This window comes from Dysidea avara, chromosome 9 (genome assembly GCF_963678975.1).
Source record: "Dysidea avara chromosome 9, odDysAvar1.4, whole genome shotgun sequence".
Taxonomy (NCBI): domain Eukaryota; kingdom Metazoa; phylum Porifera; class Demospongiae; order Dictyoceratida; family Dysideidae; genus Dysidea; species Dysidea avara.
Genome location: NC_089280.1, coordinates 2393186 through 2416339, shown reverse-complemented (window position 1 = coordinate 2416339; position 23154 = coordinate 2393186). Strand labels below are relative to the sequence as shown.

Sequence of the window (23154 nt, the reverse complement as noted above, 5' to 3'; positions counted from 1 at the left end):
GGACTAACAGTTGCTTTACCTATGCATGCAAGGTGGGTATAACCTTCAGTACTAATATAATATGATAATTAACTATCAGTAGGGCCAAGAGTTCATAATATATACCTAAATATATATATTATGAACTCTTGGTAGGGCTAAATAATTTCATGATAATTAATACAATTATAGAGCTGACATACATTTAGCTTGTTCTCTGCAGCTGGTGTAGCATAATTATATTTCCTCTAAGTACTAGGGAATAATATATAGTATATATCAAGAGCTATACTATTATTATTAGTAGGCACCAGCCTATTATGCCGGCATAATTTTGAGCATAATAGGTACCTGAAAGCATCAAGTACAATGCTAGCATAATTATTGTCATACTGTAAGCAAAAATGCGTGCCACAGAATAAGGTTGCACTGCTTGAAGTTTCTTAGTTTACTACAGTGGTATATCCCCAGTATATGGAACAGTTAATTGTTTGGTATTTCAGTAGTTTTTCAGTAAACCCGCATTCACTGATGTTTTACTGAGAGTTTAAAACTTAGTAAAATAATTATGTTCCATATACTTAAGTTTACTGACACTTTACTATCAGTATAACTACAGTAAGGCATCTTAACAAATTAGTAAACTAAGAACCTTCAAGCAGTGTTGACGTACAATAATAAGACAGTTGATGCCACTTATATGGCATTAAGTAATTAGCTGACACGACTGTTATTATAGTTTACAATGCAGCCAAATTCTTAATGTATGCAACAAGCACTTTTTACATTTAACCAGTTGTTCATAAGCCAAAGCTTATTACTATCCATAGAAAGTAACAAAACATTGGAACTGTGGCAAAAATTTTGAGTATAATAGGCAAAAATTTGAGCACTGTAGCATAGCATAATAGGCAACATTAAAAGCATAATAGGCTGGTGCCTAATTATTAGCTCTAAAATTTAACATTTTGTTTTGGTTGCGATGTAGGTTGTGCTTTTCCTTGATAAGATCTGCTGTGATGTATTTACGGGGTCATCGGTCTTCATCTCGACATCCTATACCATCTTGTGTCAATCTGGCCTGCTCCAAGGGTCGCCTTGATTCTGACGGCCTTGAGTGAATGCTGGTTTTTCCAGCTGTCCAGCACTTCAATAGCTAGTGCTGGTGGTGGTGGCAAGGGCAGTCCATCTAGCCCTGGGAAAAAAAACTCTTGATGGTGTCTTGTAAGAAACAAGGAATGAGTTAATAATCTGAGAGCATCTGATCAAGTATCTGATTCTTGGGGAATACTTGAGAGCTATGTTCATATATTCACATACTTAAGCATGCATGTTACAATTATACTTACAGTGTCAATTGTAGAAAGAAGCCAACTGAGTTCATCAAACTAGTGTTTATATAATGTCTTTAACGCAATAATTGTCATGAATACATTGTATACAGTTATTTAATGATTGTTTACTACACAAAATATATTAATAAGAAGGTTCAATCATAACATAATATTATGTAATGTACAGTTATTGTGGTTCACATAAGCCAATCCATACAGTATTAGTATACTGTTTCTGTCCTATACTATATCCTCCTACTACAACTATTTTGTTATCAGTCACACTAGCTGCCGCTGGTCTACTTCTTGGTGATGGCATATGTTCTATGACTCCCCAGCTGCGACTAACCTTGTTAAACCTGTAAACGTTGTTAGTGCGCATTCCACCTATTGTTAGCACGTGTCTACCTTGTATACTGACAGGAGCTGAACTGCTACATGGAGTATTATGTTGGGAAACCCACCTCAACTGGTGACTAGGCAAAGTGTCTAATGGAGCAGTAAATACTGTTGGGGAAGAGCTCCCATCTTGATCATGTCCTCCCACTAGGTACAGTATGTTGTCTGCTATAACTGAGTGTAGTAAGTAGTGTGGTAGTGGTAAATTGCTAGTAGTGTAGCACTGTCCAGTGATACTGTCAAACAGTTCAGTAGTGGCTAATGTTCTGTACTTGTCATCTTTACCACCAGCTACTATCAGTGTACCCTGATGACCAGCAGCCGTGCCATAATACCTTGGTGTAATCATCCTGGTGTACTGTTTTAGCTGACTGTCATCCATTAAGAGTGTTTTGTTAGTTACTTTACCGCTGCTATCCTTTCCTCCAGCAGTGATCAACTGGTTGTTGAGGGTGGTCATTGCAAAGTCACAAAAAGGGGTGCTGATAGGAGAAGGACTCCATGAGTTGTTACCAAGATTGTATACATCTATCCTATAGAATCCTGTTCCAAACACCGCTTTCTTACTACCCTCATAGCCTCCTCCAATGTAGACCTTCCCATCACAAAACACAGCTGTGTGGTTAGCATGACAAACTGGTGCAGGGTCTCCTTCTTGCCACGTGATCTTTACTGCTCCACTAAATAGGTCAGGTGTGAGGGACTGGATCAGTTGTTCCTAAAAACAAATTAGTATACAACATGTTGTTATATATAATTGTTTGATTAGATGACTAGTAAACATATTTGTGACCCAGTCAGTCTTATAGCCTTTCCAGATACCCTAGTTTGATAGCTTGTACCTTATTACAGTATTTATATATGATACATAAAACCATGGTAATACATTACTGACGAGTAACGGCTACTGGTCAAATATGAGGATTTGCACTATTTTACAGATCCAAAGGGTGTTATGTATCACCAAGGGCATAGCTTAAAGAAAGTGATTACACAACATCCTGAGGTTATCTAAATAGCACAGATCCAAGGATTCGAATGATAACCAACTAAGACTATATTATGTCTCATTAACTTGGTAAAGTCATAATGAAGTTTTGTAAGGTAACACTATATGTAACACTGTGACACCTCAGATCAAAGGAATTCCAGAGGATACATTTGCCATGTATACCTCTTTATAGGGAGACATCTAAATGTACACTGGTGTACATTGAAATTTATCCTGGGAAAGTGGTTGCACTTCTAAAAGAGCAAGCCACTTTCATCAAAGCAAGCATGGCCTTGATGTGGATGAGGTAGCCCTCTGTTTGTTTTATACAAGCTCAGAATGAAATCATTTGTGGAAATACCATAATTTGCTTTATTTTTGTGCAAAAATTTTTCATGATAAAAATTTTCATTGTAAAAAATTTTTCGTATGATTTACGTGAATGACTGTTCTATTAGAGTAGTTCAATCTTTAATACAAATTTTGGTGCAAGAAATTTTTGCATACAAAAATTAATGCTTGCATGATGATTACCACAAATTGAATTGCTGCCACAAGAAGTACTCAAATGAAGGCATTGCAGTATCCTTGCCATTCTACAAGTTGAAAAATGTTACTTAAAGGTGAGAACTAGTCTTAAAGTGCATTCACAAGCATTTCGGCATGTTCTTGAATGTGGATACACCTACATTACAGATGACATGAGTTAACCACTCTATAGCTAAGCTTACCCTTATAGGTCTTTAGTATATGTTGTGATTATTCTTTAAACAACACAAAAGCATTAAAACACTTGTAAATTCCCTGAAATTTGCCCTACTCGACTTTTCCGTAATGTCTGTAGGACTATTATAACAATCGTAGTTACACTGTTACTTGCTGCCCAACCATAATCGAATATTCCAGGCATGCATATAAAACGAATCCACTGGTTACACTCGTATTGGCATCAAGGCTATTAGCCTGAATGTAAGTGTTACATATTAGTTGTAAAATGGGCACTCATGATTTGCCTGATATGTACGCCTGCAGCCCTCGGGCTTTGGGCATACATATCAGGCAAATCACTCTTGTCCATGTTACAACTATAAAATGTAAACTATAGAAACACGGGGAAAAAAGTAACCAATGAAATTTCCTTGTGTTTACCATAACAACAATGAATATCCATAGCAACAGCAAATACCCAATGAAAGTTCTCCAGCACATTTCAATCAGGTATTCAAACTGGCACAATGTAATTTCACTTAAATAGCAGACGTGTCAATACCCAAGCAGTTTCTGTTACGTTTTATGCATTTAAAGTTGCAGTGCTGTATAGTTTTTTTTGGTAAGTGACAATTAAGTGTGTTGGTCGAAAGTGTGGCTTTCGCTGCGCGATTTGACTCAATACTCAAATAAGCAAGTTTCAAATCAATTAAACCTATGTTTGTGATTTTCACAATAATAAGTTCTGTTGCTTTTTTTGAAGTTTTTACTCATAATTTTGTTACTAACTATAGTTATTCAGTACACTCCTGTGTTGAGATTTGCACAGCAACTATATTGAAAATAAACCACATGTTTAAATTGAGGCTGGACGTATTTGGCATTTCAATTAAGTCATGTGTTAATGGTTACAAGCCATGCCCATGTGATGTTTTAGCTTTCTGTGTAGTAGCAGCCGTGCACTTATCTCATCTATATATCAGTATTTAAAATCTGGTTACCATGAATAACCTTTACTTGTGGTATACATCAATTTTAACTTTACATTTTAGGCTAGAATGAGCTGTGCATCAATGCTTATGCCACAAATATGAGTCATTTGATGATAAGTGTTTGTGTACATCAAATTCTTGTGCTTAGTACTGGCTATCGGAATAATCAGCTAATTTGGACATAGGTAGGGTCCGCAATCCGAAAAATCAACTTCTACAAATTAATCCCCCTACCATTGTGGGATGTTCATTGTAGTATCCCATTGCTTGATCCGCCATGAAACGGGAGGGACGATTGTTGTCTTCACAGAAATATCGTTTTCAGTATCTCGCAAGATGCAAAATTTATTTTTAAAATTTCGTTCTCCACACAAAGGACCGGATGAAATTTGCTACTTAACCATATCATATCCAGAGTTGTTGTAGTTGAAAAGTACGCACAGAAATAAGTAAATGATCTGCTGGGTGCCCAGCACAGGGTTGTTTTCTTTGAAAAAACAGACAAAGAGATACGAAGTTTCGAATTCAAACTGCTCTACCACTCAGGGTAAGAGAAGCTAACTCTTCCTCATAGTGTTTCTATACGGTTGGGTGCATAGTCTGTCTATGCTGTTAGTTTGGAAAAGATCTGAGACTTCTCACCATCTGGGTGACGAGCGTCAAATTTTTCTGCAGCATCAAAGAATTGTGTCGCACTTTCTAGCTATTTCCAGCGCTTCTGCAGCCACAACAATCATCAATTATAAACTAAAACTATGGCAAAAGATGTCCCTGAACGTTTGGTAGTAGCAGTTGTCAATTATTATTTCATCCATGGCTTCCACGCTTCGCTCTAAGCTATGCATCCAGGGAGGCAGCAAAATTGTCCAAATTTGACTTCACCCATCACGCTCCACAGCAGCTTCAAGTTTTCACTAGATCACCATTATGCTGCAAAACATCCAAAAACAAACCGAAAAAAGCATAAAATCTTTCATTTTTGATTCGAGCTGGGTGGAGCTCCTGGTGAGCTGCTGGTATATTGCACCATATGAAATCACAGAAACACCAACTACTACTACTACCAAACGTTTTGATCCATCATTTATCATCATTCTAAACAAAATTAAGTGACCAGTGTGTCATCAGAAGTACTGGAAAGCACTTTGGTACCATTGAGAGAATCCCTTGAAATGACGCACGAAATTTTTGACGTTCTTCACCCAGATGGTGAGAAGTCTCAGATCCTTTCCAGACTAACAACATAGACAGACTATGCATCCAACCTTATCACATCACTATGAGGAAGAGTTGGCTTTTCTTGTCTTGGCTGGTAGGGCAGTTTGAATTCGAAAATTTGTGTTTCATTTTCTGCTTTTTGAGAGAAAGCAACCCTGTGCTGGGAACCCAGTGAGTTATTTGCTTATTACTGTGCATACTTTTTAACTACATTAACTCTAGATAATATCTAGCTAAGTAGCAAGTTCTATCCTGTTCTTTGTGTGGAGCACGAAATTTAAAAAATAATTTTTGCATCTCACGAAATACTAAAGCCGATATTTCTGTGAAGACAACAATCGTGCCTCCGGTTTCACGGTGGATCTAGCAATGGGATACTACAATGAACAACCCACAATGGTAGGGGGATCGATTTGTAAAAGTTGATTTTTCGGATTGCGGACCCTAACATAGGTGCAACACTACTATATGTTGACAAATCCACCAAATATAGTTTTAGCCTTGTATTCATGTGTGTATACAGGTACATATGAAGGCATTTTAAATGAATACCATTGGGGCTACAGAAACAACCTGAACTGTCCATGTGCAGGCAAATAAGATGGTGTATAGGTTTAATCGATTTGTGACTTGCTTCTCTGAGTATTGGGTCAATTAGAACTTGTGCATTGTTTCTTTGCACCATGCATAATTTCATGTCCATGATTCTTTAAAAGATTATTTTTTATATTAAAAGTATGCTTGTTCAAACTACATGGGTTTTGCTAAGAGGGTCATTTATAGCAAAATAGAATCTTGCAGAATGTTTGCTCAGTTGATCACTCGGTACATACAATACACTCTTGCATAAAGGATACATGTTACAACTATAGCAATGATGTACTCACCCTTGACTTGTCAGAGATCACACGTTGTTTAGACTGACGATGAACAGGAGGTGGTAAACTGCTCCTCTGATCAGCTATCAATGTAGTTTGCTACACAAAACAACACATGATGGACAAAATTAAATTTTATATTGTGTTATGGAGGAAATTGGGGATTTGGTTGATGCTGTAAATAAATATAATTTAAATCTGTTATTTGGGAACAATGGTGTACTGTTCATTGACATTAAATGTGACCTAATTATAGAAAACCGTTGATATCCGCACAATTTTCAAAATGCATTTTATTTGTTCTTTGTTTTCTACAGGGACAGAGGAATGGACTAGCTAAGTTTCAGCTTCCTAAGTTAAGCAGGGTTGGAAATACAGCACTAGACAGCCGGACGAACAAATAAATTGATATGTACAGAAGCTATCGAGAAAAGAATCTACAGGCGCTTACATAAACCATCATAACTTACTGATACAATGGTGTACGGAATTGAATCTTTGCTCATTGTGTTCGCCATGTATTTGTGCATCCACCTAGGTATAGTTTTTGCCCCAGACATGCTTCTGTGTTCGAGAAGGAAGATTAATTCACTGAAAAACGATCGTCGGTAAATTCTTTCGTCACTGCAATGTAAACAAACGTCTGTAACTTTGAAGTCCTTTTGTGTATAGAGATGAAGCAAAAATTTTTGTACTCCCTATGAACAGGCGAACATGGTGATGCTTAGGATTTATCCATTGGAGGCTTAATTCGCCCACCAGTGAGGTGATAAGTAAATTATTTCAGACCCATAGTTTTTAAATGTGTTTTATTACAAAAGTACTATTGTGCGTATATTGACGATTTTCCAAAATTCGGTCACGAATTTGATGTACTATTCAAATACATAAGACTTCAAGTTTAGCCCATTAATGGCCACTGCCACCATATGGTGGCATGACATCATAACTCACCCATAGAAAAAACTTTTATAACTTGTAAAACATGTTTCATAGCAAGATGCGCTAGTACTGAAGTGGACACGCCAATAGAGGTCCCGTTTCTGGGATACCCGGATCCTTTCCAGCATGTTTGTTATGTAATAGTGCATGTATCAGGTGAGTTAAATCATTGTTAAAACTATTATTTGATAATAAAGAAAGTGTTATACGTACATTGATGGAGACAGGTAAAGTCTTTATCCCAGATGTGGCATGGTGGACTAGATACTCATGCACAACAGCAAAATGAGATATATCACAAAAAAAAACAGCTGTGGAATGGATTACTATAAGTAAACTGTACAAAATATTTCTTTGGATTGTAATACACCTTTGTAAATAGTTAGTTGGGATTCCGTTGTTTGGTTTTTTCCAAAGTTTAGACTTTGTTGCCAACCTCCTTATTACTCAAAAAGAAAAAAAAATGATTCTATATGTGGATTTCACTTTGTATGTTAAATACCCAAAGCCAACCTTTTAGGCTTGTTTTAATGCAAATTATCTTCTTACAAGTACACAAAAAATTTTGAGATTTTCAACTAGAGTAGGGACCATAGTACATCGATAAAAAGTACTGAAACAAGTTGGAGTAGTCCATGATATTAAATCACAGTAAAATAATAAGAATTGTTATATCCCTACTGTGCTCATGATACGATATGCACAGTAGGGATATAACACTTCTTATTGTTTTAAGGTGGTTTAATATCACGGACTACTCCAACTTGTTTCAGTACTTTTTATCGATGTACTATGGTCCCTACTCTAGTTGAAAATTCCAAATTTTTAAACCAGGCGTGGCTGAAGGCCAGCTGTGGGCGTGCACCTGGTTTACTGCAATTGTTTTCGTAAAAGTGTGTGTGTGTACCTGTCTACCTATGTTTGTCCGTATGCACCCACACGAGCAAAATAGTTAAATAATGGTAAAAGCAGCTTTTATGTAAGAAGTAAAAGCAAAATGAAGCCTGTATTAAACTTCTGCACAGGTGAACTTTGCTCTGAGGTGGTTTCTTTTTGGTGGACTGAAATACGGGTGTGGTGACTTTCCTCAGACTGCCTTCCCTTGAGGTTTTCAGGCGTTTAACAACTGAAAAACAATGGTACATGTCTCATACACTACCAGGAATAGCCTATCGCTTTGAGCTGAAAGGGGGCGTATCCCTTACGTACGCAAACGAAAATGAAGAGCAGCTTTGAGGCTTTGTCGAGAGAATTTGAGGGGAAAAACACGTTAGTCACACTATAAAACAGTTTAGAAGATACTTCTATGCATAATGTGTTGGTAAAAGCGGTTTGTTTAACAAACGCTTCCTTAGCAGTGCATAGCAACGTAATTAAACGAATTACAAAATTTTCATGAATTTCAAAATACAAGTTAGCTAATAATATTATTGCACAACTCAAAACTACCCTATTGTAAAATAGTAATACATAGTTGGTTAATTCATAGTAGCATATACCGTCTATAGTCAATTCCGGATGAGTTAACTAGCTGCATGACACCTGGTTTTTAGAAATAGCACATCAACTTGTTTCGTGTACTTGTTTTTTAACTTTTTTTTGTAAATAATTTATTATGATTGGTGAACTCATGCATACCACATCTGAAATGGTACCGCGTGCCCCAGCTATATCAATTATCGTCTGAAAAGTGAAGTATCCATTATGCTTCGTTGTCAGCTATGTTCAACCCGCTACACAGCTTTTCGAATCAAGAACTATTCGAAAAGCACCTCTACAATTCACGCATACAAAAAGAAAGAAGGAGTGCCGAACGCCCCAATTATATTAATTATCGTCTGAAAAGTGAAGTATCCATTACACTTCACTGTCGGCTATGTTCAACCCGTTACACAGCAGTATGAATCAATAACTGTTCGAAAAGCACCTCTGCAATCAAAATAGCCACGATGAAAAATACGGACGATTTCCGTTACGAAGGGAAGCCATCACGTGCTACCACCAAATCAACACCTTTTGCTGTCAGCAAAGATGAATGGGACACAAAGGAGGACACTGGTAAGTCCATGAAGAATGTATTGTACGTACTGTGGTATGCCAAAGGGTGCCTGTCGGGCTGAAGCGACGTCGAACAGTGAAAAAATCAAGCCCGTAGCCTTACAAGGGGGTGTCACGTTGGCTCACACTGTAGGTAGATCTGCGACCACGGTCAAAGTCTTGACCGGGGAAAATTTCACCTTGACCCTTGACTTGCAACGTTTATCGTCTTTGACCTGTGACTTGAGCGTTTCTCGTTGAAATTTTGACCTTCACTTATTTCTCTATTTTTCTATATGCACCTGCGCTTGTAACCTAGTATAATATTTTCTTAGTGTGTACTGCCAGCAGCTGGGAGAGAAAGATCATTGTAGTAAAGGCGAAATGCCTGTTGGAGCTTTAAAACATCTTCTTGGAGATCCTTACTTCTTGTGAGTTACGTATAATTCCGTAAACTTGATAATTAGCTACGTATAGTTTTCGATTGTGGGTTTCGAACCTTCTGTATTGTCTTGACCCTTGACCCACTGTAAGAGCTATTTTGTGGCCTTGACCGTTGACTTAGAGTTTGACTGCGATCGCAGATCGACCTACAGCAAGAGCCTGAGTGACACCCCCTTGCCATAGCCGTTATCGAGTTACGCTTGTCTGAAGGCATCAGTCAGTTACTTACTCAGTCAGTAGGAAATTCCATTGAATAATTTTTTTTTTTTAAATTCTGTAGCAACTTGTTGAAAGCGTTTCAGGTCGATCTGAAAGCTTGTTTGGGCTTAGTTTTACCTAACCGATGCTGCCTCATCGTCGTCATGGAAAATTGAGGCTGGTTTTTGGGTGATATTATTTTGTAGGCCACGCCTACTCCTTTGTGGTCCCTACTATACAGTTACTATCGTACTGTATGATGCACAGACAGCTTCAATGGCTATATGATGGAAGACAAACTAGTGCTCTACCAATACAGATAACCACCTATACAGATCCAATATCAAAGCCAAAGGATCTATGCAATAATACTAATAATTGCTCCAGAGCCTGAAATTATGGTCAGACATCAGCCATTTTCTGACCATTTTTGGCTAATGTCTGAACACTTTTAGAGAGTTTTGTACAGTACTATTGAGTATGTTTGACCAAATAGCAGGATTTGTCAGATCATTTTCAAAACATAATTTCAGGCCCTGTTGCTCTATAATTTGCTGGTTCATGGCTATAATATAAAGTTGTACTGTAATTCCTTTATTTGTTTATTTACAATAGCGTTTTATAACAAAGTAAATTCCTTCCAAGTTTAGTATGCATGATTGTACTATTCAGGGGCATCAGAGTAAGAGAAAGTGGTAAGGCTCAGTCCAAAGGCAGCTAGTGTAGAAGGGTCTGGGTACATGCCCCCCCTTGAAAATCTCACATTTTGAAATGCTATTTTGGAGGGAATTTGGGTTGTAGCTAATACTGCATGTGTCATGCAAGGTGCTAGCTACCTGAAGAAGTAAACACTGGACAAGCACCTCCATAATACTGTTTAAATCTTAAACGATTAAGATATGTGACCAAATTTTGGAAAATCACCCTTATGGTCACGTCTGAAACAATTAGAATTTTTGAAACTAGCATGGTGCTGTTAATAGCAGAAAGCACTTTTCAAGTATTTCTAAAACTTTTCTTGTAATTCAGGGTATCTATGGTTTATTCTACCCTTAGTTGGGTAGGAATTTAACTTATAATGTTGTGTTTCAGAACTAAATATTTAATGTGTCAAATGCGCCCATAAGGGTGATTTTCCAAAATTCAGTCACATATAAAAGTTTTCAAAGTAGCTACAAAGAAAAACAGAGCCAAAACTAAATAAAACGGTAATTACCTTTAGAGGTATTTAATATGAAGGAAGTAGACATGAAGCTGTTCTGGGTTAAAGACAGGTTAGATAAGTATTGTTTCTATCAGTTGTTGCTGTTTAACAAATGCTAAGTATTGCATGTTCACTAAGTTTAGTTTTGGGTTCATCAAGTTTGAAAGTTTTTCTTTATTTCAGCCAAAAAGTGGTGAGGCTCTGGCCTCACTGATCACACCTACTCTGACACCATTGTACTGTCTGTCTATTAGAATTTTTATTTTGTTGTGACTGTTCTATTAGAGTACCGTATTTACCCGATTTGTGCCCCATCGGTACGATAATTTTTTGTCCAAAAATACCCATCAAATAGTGCCACACTGTGGTATTATTCAAGGGTGTGCTAGAAGCATTTTAAACCTACCACTACTATGGCTATTCTACATTCTAGTTTTATAAAACAATCACAACACGTTACTACTTTCTTCTTCTATGCAAGACCTTTCTTCCACTGAAGTCCTTGTAGCACAACCCGTACTACGTGGTAAATTTACCAACTAATAACTGGAATTTCAATTATGTGACAGCCGTTTAAGTTTTACCAGGACAATGCCTTCCTTAAATCGAGATTGAGATCAATACTAAAGGTATGAGAGCACTAGTGAAGAGTAATTACAAAAGTATAGTGCGGTACTATTCGAGGGTGTGGTACAATTAAAATTATTTTCAGAAACAAGAGGTACTATTCGAGGGTGTGGCACAAACTGAGTCAATACGGTATATGCTAGAACACCTTTTATGCTAGAATACAATTTCTAGCTTGTTGTCACAAATTTTGCTACTATTTTAGCACTTATTATGATATGTATGATGATGATAATGATTGCCGTGAGTAGGTCTTAATCGTGTATAACCCTGCCAAAAAGTACCAAATAGCTATAATTAGCTTTGATTTAATGGAATACTAGAGAAGTTACAATAGTATTGTATTGCAAAGTTTATTTTATTACTTTTCTAATAGTCTAATAGAACACATAAAATGCTCTAGAACAATCTAGATTTTCCATTTGGTAGATTCATGAAATTATAAACTTTTTACTATTAAGTAGATTTTAGCTAGAAATTTCATTTATAATGTAGAAATTAAATGCAGTGAACAGCCAAGATCAGCAGTGGCTCAGTGGTTAAGGATTTGGGAAGGTCTCCCTGGTTCAAATGCTGCTAAACTTTTATTTTGACATTCTTTATGAATCTTTTTCATCCCGTGCATGGTGACTGTTATCTCAACCCCATGACATATTTGCTTTGTAACTCTATAGCTGTCAATGTGATTTTCTTTTAAACCACAAATGATTTATGCTATAATCGTTAACCTATAAGCATACCGATTTTTAAATTATTCCCATAAGTGGTTTACCCTGTAGGCATGACAAAATTCAGCCTTTTTATTAAATACAAATGATCATCCATAGCTCTAGGTTATTAATCGTATTTGCACCAAACTTGGTACGCAATTTTGCTGCTGTCAACAGTATGCTCTTAAAGTGCACCAAAGTCAAGCTACGCATTTGCATTCTATAATGGTTTTTGTAAGTATGCGAAAAGAGTAATCTATGCCCTGATCCCCCTAAACGAAGAAAAAATGAAGAAATAAAGTCACACTTTATGGGCTTGTATTTCACGATTGCATTAGGCAGTCTTGCTCAAATGGTATGAGGGGTGCTGAAGGTGGAGGGCATTGTAGTAGAAAAGAAATTAATAATTTCAATTCAAGAAGGGACCATGGAGCTACGTGTGCTCAGAATGAAAATCACATTTTCTTTCTTCCTGTAAATATTCTCACGGTGTGGTCTTAGTCGCACAACACACTTCTGTGTGTCTTATACAGTACATAGTCATAATGCTAGGACATCTTCATAGAGAAGTACATACCACACGAATGGGGCAATACTTGGCATATTTTAGCTCAAGTGTGATTGCCAATTCTAGTGGTATATATATATAAAGTATCTGTGTATAACCTTTACTGTGTCTACTGACCTGATTCTCAGCCTGTAACCGTGCATTCTCCTCCTTAAGACTATTATTTTCTACCCTGAGGCCATTAATCTCCACTTTGAGGCCATTATCCTCCACCTTAAGGCCATTATTCACCACCTTGAGGCCATTATTCTCCACCTTGAGGCCATCAACCTCCACCATAAGGCGATTATTCTCCACCTTGAGGCGATTATTCTCCACCTTGAGGCCATCAACTTCCACCATGAGGTCATTATTTTCCACCTTGAGGCCATTAACCTCCACCATGAGGCCATTATTCTCCACCTTGAGGCCATTATTCTCCACCTTGAGGCCATTATTCTCCACACTGAGGCTATTATTCACTATCTGGAGGCCATCATTTTCAGCCTTGACAACATCAACTTCTCTCCTCAACTCTCCACATCTCATTGTCATCTCCTCCAGTTGAGTAATCAGTGAAGTAACCTGTACAGTAACAATGTAGCGAGTACAAACAGTGTCTCAAATAATTTTGTTGTGTCTTAAATATTTGGAATGTATAGGTGGTTGATGTTTAAACTAAATTATTTATTAAAATTAAGTTACCGTCACCAAGCGTGCCCATATTATGTAAACATGCATTTCCCAAAAGTTCTCTGTGGGTTTAAGAGTAAAGGTTCCGGTCATCTAAGTTTGAATATTCTGTGCTGGATTAATAATTGAATCATTCTATAGCCATTCAAATTAGGCCAACATCTGTTAATTCCTAATTTCCTGTCACCTGCCCACATGCCACTTTATACCCTACACATTAGTAAGATTTAGAAACAAATTATTTCTGTGCTCAACATCGAGATACTGTAATAGAGCAGTCAGCAACTCTAATAATTATAACACTCAACTATCCTACTACAGCAATCACACCCATTATTTATTTCCTGGGAGGCATTAAAACTCATCTAAAAGTGTTATTTTGTTACTAAATTTCTTGAAAACTGCTTTGTTGCACTTATGAAAAACCACAATCCTTTGAAACATCTATCTTGTTGCTTGAAACCAATTCACTAGTGGACAGTATATTGTCACTTTGAAGGCTCACTAAAATAATGACATTTATTAATAATAATAAATGCCCACCCTCACTACCTGATTGTTCTCAAGGTGATGGGAAACAAGGAATGGCCTTAGGAACAATCTGTACTAAAGCAATTATCATCCAATAATGGATTGCTTTGGTCATCCAATTTAACTCCATAATTTGGCAATACTGTTCCCATGTATAAAGCATTTAAACCATTAAAAAAGTCACAGAGGAGTTGTTTTAAACTAAATACATCAGTGTTTTAACATCATTCTGAGTGATGTATCCAATACTGCCTGTAAAGTTATCCATGCAAAACAGCCAAGCTGTAAAAAGGGGTTGTAGCCCTCAAAATCCTGGACAAAAAAGTTGTGAAATCAAAGATGGCAGCAAAGAAATGGTGTTAATGCTACTAAATTTTAAGAATGCACACAGCCATTATATAATAGTTAGACACCAAGACCAAGGGAACTAAGAGATGTAGCAGGGATAATAGGGGGGCACGGAGCACCCCTCTATCTCTGGATTTAGTAACTCCAATGGCCCTAGGCTGTAGAGTCCCAAGTGCAGTGAGGGTGCTACTGAGGGCCTAAGGGGATACTAAATCGCTTAGTTCCTGTTGGTTGCAGTGTCTAACTTATGGTTTAAAGTACGTACCTTTATAGCCAGAGCATGAGTGTGGGATGAAAGAGCAATGCAGAACAGTGGAACGGTTTCTTCCTGAAGTCCTTACAGCACCCACAAAAATAATTATTCGACCGGTGACCAGAGTAACAGCTAGAGCTACAGTAGATACGCCACTTAGTGTACTATTCGGTTAAGGATGCGGGTGTTAGGTACGGTTTGAACTTTTTTTCTCGACATTTTTTGTGTATTTTTTTATCCCACAGTAACTGCTCTATTAGAGCACCAAGATTTTACACTTCTTTGGTTTTGTTTTATAACTTTGCAACTTTATTGCTATTTAAAGGCACTGCTACGATGATCAGCCTATGTACACACCAATTTTTCAAGTTATTCCCAATACCCTGTAGCCATGACAGAAGTTTAATCTTTTGAACATTAATAAATGCTCATAACTTCTCGGATATTTATCAGATTCAGCAAACTTGATACATATATTCACCTTTATACGCTCTTCATTTGTGCCAAAGATTGAAGCAATCAAGTTACACAATTGCATTTCATATAGCAATTTTTGTAAAGTGTATGAAAACCCCAGTAGCCCCCTATGGCTTAAGAAAAAACAACAAAGAAATTAAATCAAAACATTGAACACATATTTCTCTTAAACGGCTGGTGCAATTCAATCAAGCTTACTGTGTGGCTTACAATGCAAAAAACTGTGTGCTTTGGAGAAGGTGCCATGGAGCTATGCATGTATGAAATGCTGTTCCCTTTTTCTCTGCCAATATATACCATACTCAAGGCATGGCATACTTGCTTTCTTTGCCACACAGCACACTATCATGGGTCTTTTTGTCCCACAGTTGGCTTTAGAGCTTGTTTTTACTTAAATTTCTTATTAACCAATGCAAAGATGACTATGGAAGGAAGAAGATACAATTGTATTGCATGTTCTATTTGACTATTTATTAATACTTTTGTAATACAGGAAATGCTTTTGATGGGTGGAACTTTCACGGTAGCAAGCCAACTAACTAACTCAAGGTTAGTCTACAACGTTAGTTATAATATAGTTAACTCAAGGTTAGTCTACAACGTTAGTTATAATATAGTTAACTCAAGGTTAGTCTACAACGTTAGTTATAATATAGTTAACTCAAGGTTAGTCTACAACGTTAGTTATAATATAGTTAACTCAAGGTTAGTCTACAACGTTAGTTATAATATAGTTAACTCAAGGTTATAATATAGCAAATTATGGTGGTGCTGCTAAATGCACTTAGCCATTTACGTAAAATAGTCAAATTCCTGATAAGTGGGCAGGTTTATGAAAAAAGCTGGACTGTTGCAAGGTACAGACTACGTACTAATACAATCTACGTACAAAGCTAGATTATACACACAATTAATGATTGACTAACTGTACCCACGCAAAATTCGCTTGACACTAAGACCATTGTTATGTGCTGTTGTGTGAATATACTTACATTTGATGTACCAACCATTGGTGATGGAAACTTATGCCCACAAATCAGCTTGCCCAGCAAGCCTCATATCACACTCAGACACTTTATTATGTTAGTTCATGCAACATCATCATCCAAATGAAATAGAGTACATCCCAATTGTGGCATTTGTCTGCCATTTGTGTATGTGGCATTTTAAGAGCCTATAACTTTATAACAGGGCACATCTTCATACGCCACTTTATAAAGATTTTGTAGATGTTCAGACATGTAGATCTCTGCATTTTAAAGAACCTGTAACTATAACACATAAGTCTTGATATGTCATCTTCATGGGTACTGCACAGATGTTCAGGCAGATTTCAGTGCACAAGGCCAACCAATGTTATCAAAACTACGACATCAGTCACTCTTTGTTTATGTGCCAGGTCACCAACGCATGATGTTATAGATGTTAGTGTGCAACACACCATTGAAGAAACTATGCATGCACATCAAATACCGTTGCTATGCCAAATCATGTCTTTGTTGGCATGTAATGATGTGATTACTCCTAGAATACTGTGTGTATCAGAATACTAGTCTGTGAGCTTAATTGTTCCCAAACTCAAGGTTAGCCTGTAAGGATAGGCACAAAACCACCATATACAGGAGGTACATCGAGTGAGTTTGGAATGATACCTAGGAGGAGTTTGTGTTTGAAAATCTTATGTCCTTGAATTTTACTTTTCCTCAGTCTGGCAACTACAGGGCACAATCTAACAAAGGCACTTCTTCTGTTATAGTATGTACACAAATCCTCTAAAACATTTACTAACTCATGGATCCAATTACACACAACCTTGAAATTTGGCTCATTTGTAGCACAGCTTGATCCGCTGCAAAATCTTTTCGTTCAAATTAGAGATGTACCAATTCAACTTTTCTGAGCTTTACCAATACCAATCCAATCTAGGAAATATATTATTGATCTACCGATATTGTACCAATCTGACATTAGTTATCTAATATGATGAATGATCTTGTACAGTTTTTAATTGGTCAATTTTTACCTAAATGATGATAACAGCATTGTTACTGGAGTCAATACCAATGGTGGTTTGGTTTCAATTACACCACCCAGACAATCAGCAGCCACGAATATTATAATGCATGCTCTTCCCAAGACTTGCCTGGAATGATTTGTAGGCTGTTGTAGTAGATTTTCAAATAGTTTAGTCTATTTGATATGGTGCAACACTATTCAGCCAAGGACCTATGGTAAGTTCAAGGGTAAGTTTCAATAATTAAAACTGTTAACTTACACATATTTGTATGGCTTCTCATAGTTTCAATGGGAAAATGGCACTATAATTTAACTTATTTCGTAAATGGAGTAGAGAAATGATAGAAGAAGTCTAGTATGCTAGAGAAATGGTGATTAGAAAGATTGGTATCATGAATCGGTGGCTTCAACAGAAAATCCATTCTACCAATTTCGCTCAAACTGTTGAGATTGGTACCAATCCAATACTAGATGGGTAGATCGGTACATCTCTAGTTCAAATGTCCGACACAATATTTACAGTCAATCAAAATTTTCACCATACATTTCATACAAGAAAGCCATAAAAATGTAGTATTAACCTCTTTACGAATTTGTTCTGGAGCCAAACCTACATGTCTGTTGTTGACACCACTGCCACTAATCATCTGGTTGGCTGAAATGGTAATTTTCTTGAGAAAAAAAATCCACTTTTCATTTTTAGCTGTTTTTCAGGATGCAGCTCAACTTGTATACTATAGCAATGCCAGATTGAAGGGGTGTTTCTGTAGTTTAATGGATCGCCACCAAATCCAGATCAAAAAAATCGCCTTCAATCATAGATTAACATGGTACCAATGCAATTGGAATCCAACCTAGAATGACAGGACAGTGCTTGAAAAATGTGTGTGTTGGCGTACAAGAATTATATAGATTAGTACAGTGGGCATGGCTCCATGTAAGCATATATATACAGCAATGGCAAGGCATTGTACATACCTACAGACTGTTGCTACAGACCTTATATAAATGGGGGTGGCTCTACAGATGACTAAAGATATGTATACTCATCATAGGTATAGCTAATATGGAAACTTTTGTGGTTGACAAACACAAAATCTGTAAAAGTTCCGTCCATTGAAACTTCCTCTATGTATATGGATCACTAATACAGTGCACATTTTTGAGGGCTGAACTTTTAGTACAACACACAGAGAATGTGTTAAAGCAGCCATTGGTAAACCAGTACCATAGTACTGTAAACTAGGGATCATGGAAGTTTGCCCTTTCTCAAAAAAAATTGACCAAAACCAGCCTCCATGGTGCCTTGGCAGTAGTGGTTAGGTAGAGTGACTAGAGTCTAACCTTAAAGTGTGGTCAGAGTGGCCAAAACACTTCCAATAAGTTGCTACAGAATTAATTTTCTAAATGGCTAACTGCCTGCCTGATGTCTTCAGACGAGCATAACTTGACAACAGCTAAGGTGCATTTTCACCATTAAACATCTTGGCATACCACATTTTACGCATCATGGACTTACCTTTATGCTCCCTTAATGTTCTCGCTGATACCAAAAGGTTTCGATTTGCTATGTTTTTAAAATGGAAACCATCCGTAATTTTCTTACGTACTGATTACAGAGGTGTTTCTCATAATGTTCTTCGTTTGTATGCTGTATAATGTGCTGAACATAGCTGAAAATTAAACATAATTGTCACTTCATTTCTCAGTAATGATGGTTAGGGCACATGGTCAGATGAAAATATTAAGTATGGCATCATTCCTTCTTTTGATATGGTATGCATTCGTTCACAGCCATAATTACGTAAACAACAAATCAATGAAAAATGAAACTCAGTCAGGGATCACAGACATAATAAGTAGTGAAACAAGTAAGGTCACTTACACTTGCAGATAATAGTGAACATTTAATCTATAATAGTATTATTAAACTGAAGTAGAGATTAAATGTTCACTAGTATATCCTCAGTTGTAAGAGACCTTCCTTGTTGTACTACTTTTTATTTCTTTCATCCTTAAAATTCCTATTTTTGTGAATTGAACTTTTAATACTAAGCAACTTTAATAATTTATGTGAACAAAACAGCTGACTTTCATTGGTAAAGCAGAAGTCCCTGGACAACATCAACATTTTTTGAGCATTTAAAATACTTGATGATTGTTATATTAGAGTATTTCAACCCTTACATCAGGTAGGTTTTCTCCTTGCAACCAATGGGCATGGCCCTGTAGCTGTCACCGCAAATTTAAGAAAAAAAAGTTCAGCTATGTTGTTAACCTATATTTATATATACAAACCAATTTTCAACCAATTCTTATAAGCAGTGGTAAATAATCGCACATTGAAATATTCTCATTTAGGCCAGAGACACACTCTACTACCCCAACAAAGCAGTTAACCTAACCTTGTACCATATTCTAACAGTTAACCTAACCTTGTACCATATTCTAACAGTTAACCTAACCTTGTACCATATTCTAACAGTTAACCTAACCTTGTACCATATTCTAATAGTACCTATACACATGTATATCATAGCTACTGTATATGTTATGCATAACAAAAAAGCTAAAACAAACTGGTTTATTTAAAAAATTATGAAATGAAACAGGGCAATAAAAAGTCGTGAAACAAGAATTATGAATGATGTTATTACAACATAGTTCAGTGGGAAAGTCCCTACTTTGGCATTAAATGAAATAATTGTGCTATAGTAGGGATTTTCCACCAAAATATGTTGGAATATCATAATTCATACACTTGTTATTGCTTGGATCTCTTCTTCATTTTCAAATTAATAATATAGGCTTGTGCCTGTAGTCAACTAGTCTCATGCCCAGCCGGGCTTGTGCTAATGTGCAAACACCGTCTGGTGACAATGCTCGAGTTTCTTGGGCCCAGAAGTGCAATCCAGTCAAAATATTGGCTGGCCAATCAGATTCGAGGAGTTGCGTAATTGCTTAACAACGGTGAAAAACCATTCGAAAACGGCTAGGAATAAAGTAAAACTCACAAAAGGGCGATTTCTAGACGTAACCTCTTGTTAGTAGAGGAGTGTTTCATTACTGGTGATAAGGTCAAGTCACCACTCTTGAGTTTTATAAGGTCGGCTTTAAACAGTCTGCTTTTTCATCAACTTCCAATACATTCATGCGATTATGCAACTCCTCGATTCTGATTGGCCAGCCAATATTTTGGCTGGATAGCACTTCCGGGCCCAAGAAACTCGAGCATTGTCACCAGACAGTGTTTGCGCATTAGCGCGAGTCTGGCTGGGTACGAGACTAGTAGTCAACATACTAGGGTATATTTGTGTGATCTATGTTGTTGTATCACATGCTTGCAGACAGCTAAGAATCTTGACATGACATTAAGGCAATGAGCTTTATCCGAAAGTACGTCACAGACATAAAAATGGCCGCTGTAGTGTGGGGACATTCGTAAAATTTGTATGGGTGACTATGGGAAAAAAATTTTTGAACGGCAATATCTCAGCCAAGAAGGAAGATATCGAACTCTAACTAGCAGGTATGGCTATAAGGCATTACAATAAGTGCATAAAAGCAATTTTCGGCTGATTTTCAAAACAACGCTAGATTCCTATTCTTAAGCTAATTTATAACCATACCTGCTGGTTAGAGCTCGATATCTTCCATCTTAGCTGAGATATCGCCGTTCAAAATTTTCTTCCCATAGTCGCCCATACAAATTTTACGAACGTCCCCACACTACAGCGGCCATTTTATGTTTGTGACAAAATTTCGGATAAGGCTGATTGTTGGGCATGTGATATTTGAATGGGTCTGTTGTTTTGAGCCAATAAAGAGTCAACCCTTTTCTGCAATTGCTGATACCACATGGCTTACTTATTAAACTAAATTTATTATCCTAAAGAGAAGACGCACACTGACACATTTCTCTCATTTTAGCATCAACCATGCACATTACATGTAATCGTAACAAACCTGTTGTTGTTGATGTTGAGATGATGACTGACTAGATACCTCAGCCCACCATACAATGGGACTCATTCCATCATGACCAGTCTGATGACTACACACATCTTTTACCCTATTGATTTCCATGGACACCTGCATCACTGAAGGACGTCTCTGGGAGTTGTCACTCAAACATGATGTCACTAGTGGTACTAAGTCTGTAGCTCCTCCAGCAAACATGTTGAGATATCCCTGACGTCTTGTCACCTCTGATACCACTTCCCATCTGTCAGTAACACTATTGAACTGTTCCCGGTCAGTTGGCGTAGGCCACTGTTGAGTAATAACATTAAGGGCCACCCCTCCAAAGGAAAATACATCCAAAGCTGGACCATAAACTGGCTTCTGAGTAATGGATTCAGGGGGCATGAAATCTGGTGTTCCTGGGATTTTAGTCATTGTCATGTTACTGTCAGTCTGCATCACTTTAGCAACACCCAGGTCAGTGATCTTAGCTTCAAGACGACTTCCCAGTAATATGTTATTTGGGGTGAGGTCACGGTGTACGATTGGAGGATTCCTACTATGGAGGTACCTTAGACCGAGGCACACTTCATCCAATATGGATAATTTAACATTCAACGGTATGTTAATGTAGTTCTCCACCAGGCCCCTCAGGCTGTGTTGCATTTTTTCCATAACCATAACAGGTAATCTGTACTGTTCACGTGTGGGATAGTACACTCCTATATAAATAGCTAGTGTGGTCACATGACAGGTTCAATACATTACCTAAAAACTGAACGACGTACGGGTGACGAATGGTACTCCAAATGTGACACTCATTAAGAAAGTCGGTTGTGATCTTACGAAGTGCTTCACCTTGAGACCATTCCAACAAGATCGAGTGTACCTCCTTGGCGGCGCACAGCGTTCCTTGATAGTCGACCTCAAACACTCTCCCATAAGCACCGCGACCAATTTCCTTTCCAGTGGGATTCACATCATAGAGAGTAAGGTCAGTGGCAACTCTAGCAGCCATGTATTGAACTCTACAAGGAGAGGTGGGCGACGGTTACTTAAGGACGGATCACATGCAGGGAATCAATTGTAAGATTCCAAATCACGTCGATCGAAAACCCCTAGCTTCGGACCCCTAATGGTGAGCGAACGTGATGTAATTGGTACAAAAACGTTGAGAATCTGTTGCTGTGAGATGCTTCACAAATGTGCCCGGTTATGATTCACCATGGCAAGGGTACACCTACTACATCTGTTTTTCGAACAGTCCTTGGTGATGTTGAGAGTGACTGATCCAAGCTGTTGTGAGTGTTTTCCTTGCCTTGCATCCCAGCAGCATTCCTGCTCTGTGGTAGTACATTGTCTGGTTGGTTTGATTATCTCTCAAGTACATCAGTCAACTTGGTGACTGTATAAAATATAGACCACATACAGTTTCAGTTATGTTCTAGGCACTATCAAGAGCAACTGCAATATTATTAGATGAACTTCCTCCAGTAGATCTCATCAGTGGCGGAGGAAGTAGTTGATATGAGGGGGGGCTGGGCTGACCCAGACTTATTTCTATAAAAAAAAAGGTCACAACCAACTGACAAGAGCTTTCCACCTCACCAGCTACCATTTCTAGCTGATAAACTACATAAAAATCCTTTCATAGCTCGCTACACA

At 37.5% G+C, this 23154-nt stretch overlaps 1 protein-coding gene across 2 annotated transcripts; it reads right to left on the bottom strand.

The window, feature by feature from the left end:
* Positions 1 to 1364: 1364 nt before the first annotated feature.
* Positions 1365 to 22580, bottom strand: LOC136265814 (serine/threonine-protein kinase phg2-like). Of its 2 annotated transcripts, none has more exons than XM_066060737.1 (5): positions 22258 to 22580; positions 21493 to 22211; positions 13347 to 13793; positions 6509 to 6598; positions 1365 to 2430 (listed from the first exon to the last, which is right to left on the bottom strand). In XM_066060737.1, exons 1-5 carry the CDS (start codon positions 22505 to 22507, stop codon positions 1501 to 1503), a joined length of 2436 nt encoding a protein of 811 aa, XP_065916809.1. In that variant the 5' UTR covers positions 22508 to 22580; the 3' UTR covers positions 1365 to 1500. The 2 variants fall into 2 exon arrangements, with proteins under 2 accessions (XP_065916809.1, XP_065916810.1); XM_066060738.1 differs by having other exon boundaries at positions 21493 to 22223; positions 22278 to 22367.
* Between the last annotated feature and the right edge of the window lie 574 nt (positions 22581 to 23154).

Bases quoted from the DNA above. Each gene is read 5' to 3' on its own strand.
- LOC136265814 (XM_066060737.1), bottom strand. From the start codon at position 22,507: ATGGCTGCTAGAGTTGCCACTGACCTTACTCTCTATGATGTGAATCCC. The intron at 22,212-22,257 runs GTAATGTATTGA...CTATTTATATAG, and splicing joins GTACGTCGTTCAGTTTTTAG to GAGTGTACTATCCCACACGT. The intron at 13,794-21,492 runs GTTTGTTACGAT...GTTACTGTACAG, and splicing joins CTCAACATCAACAACAACAG to GTTACTTCACTGATTACTCA.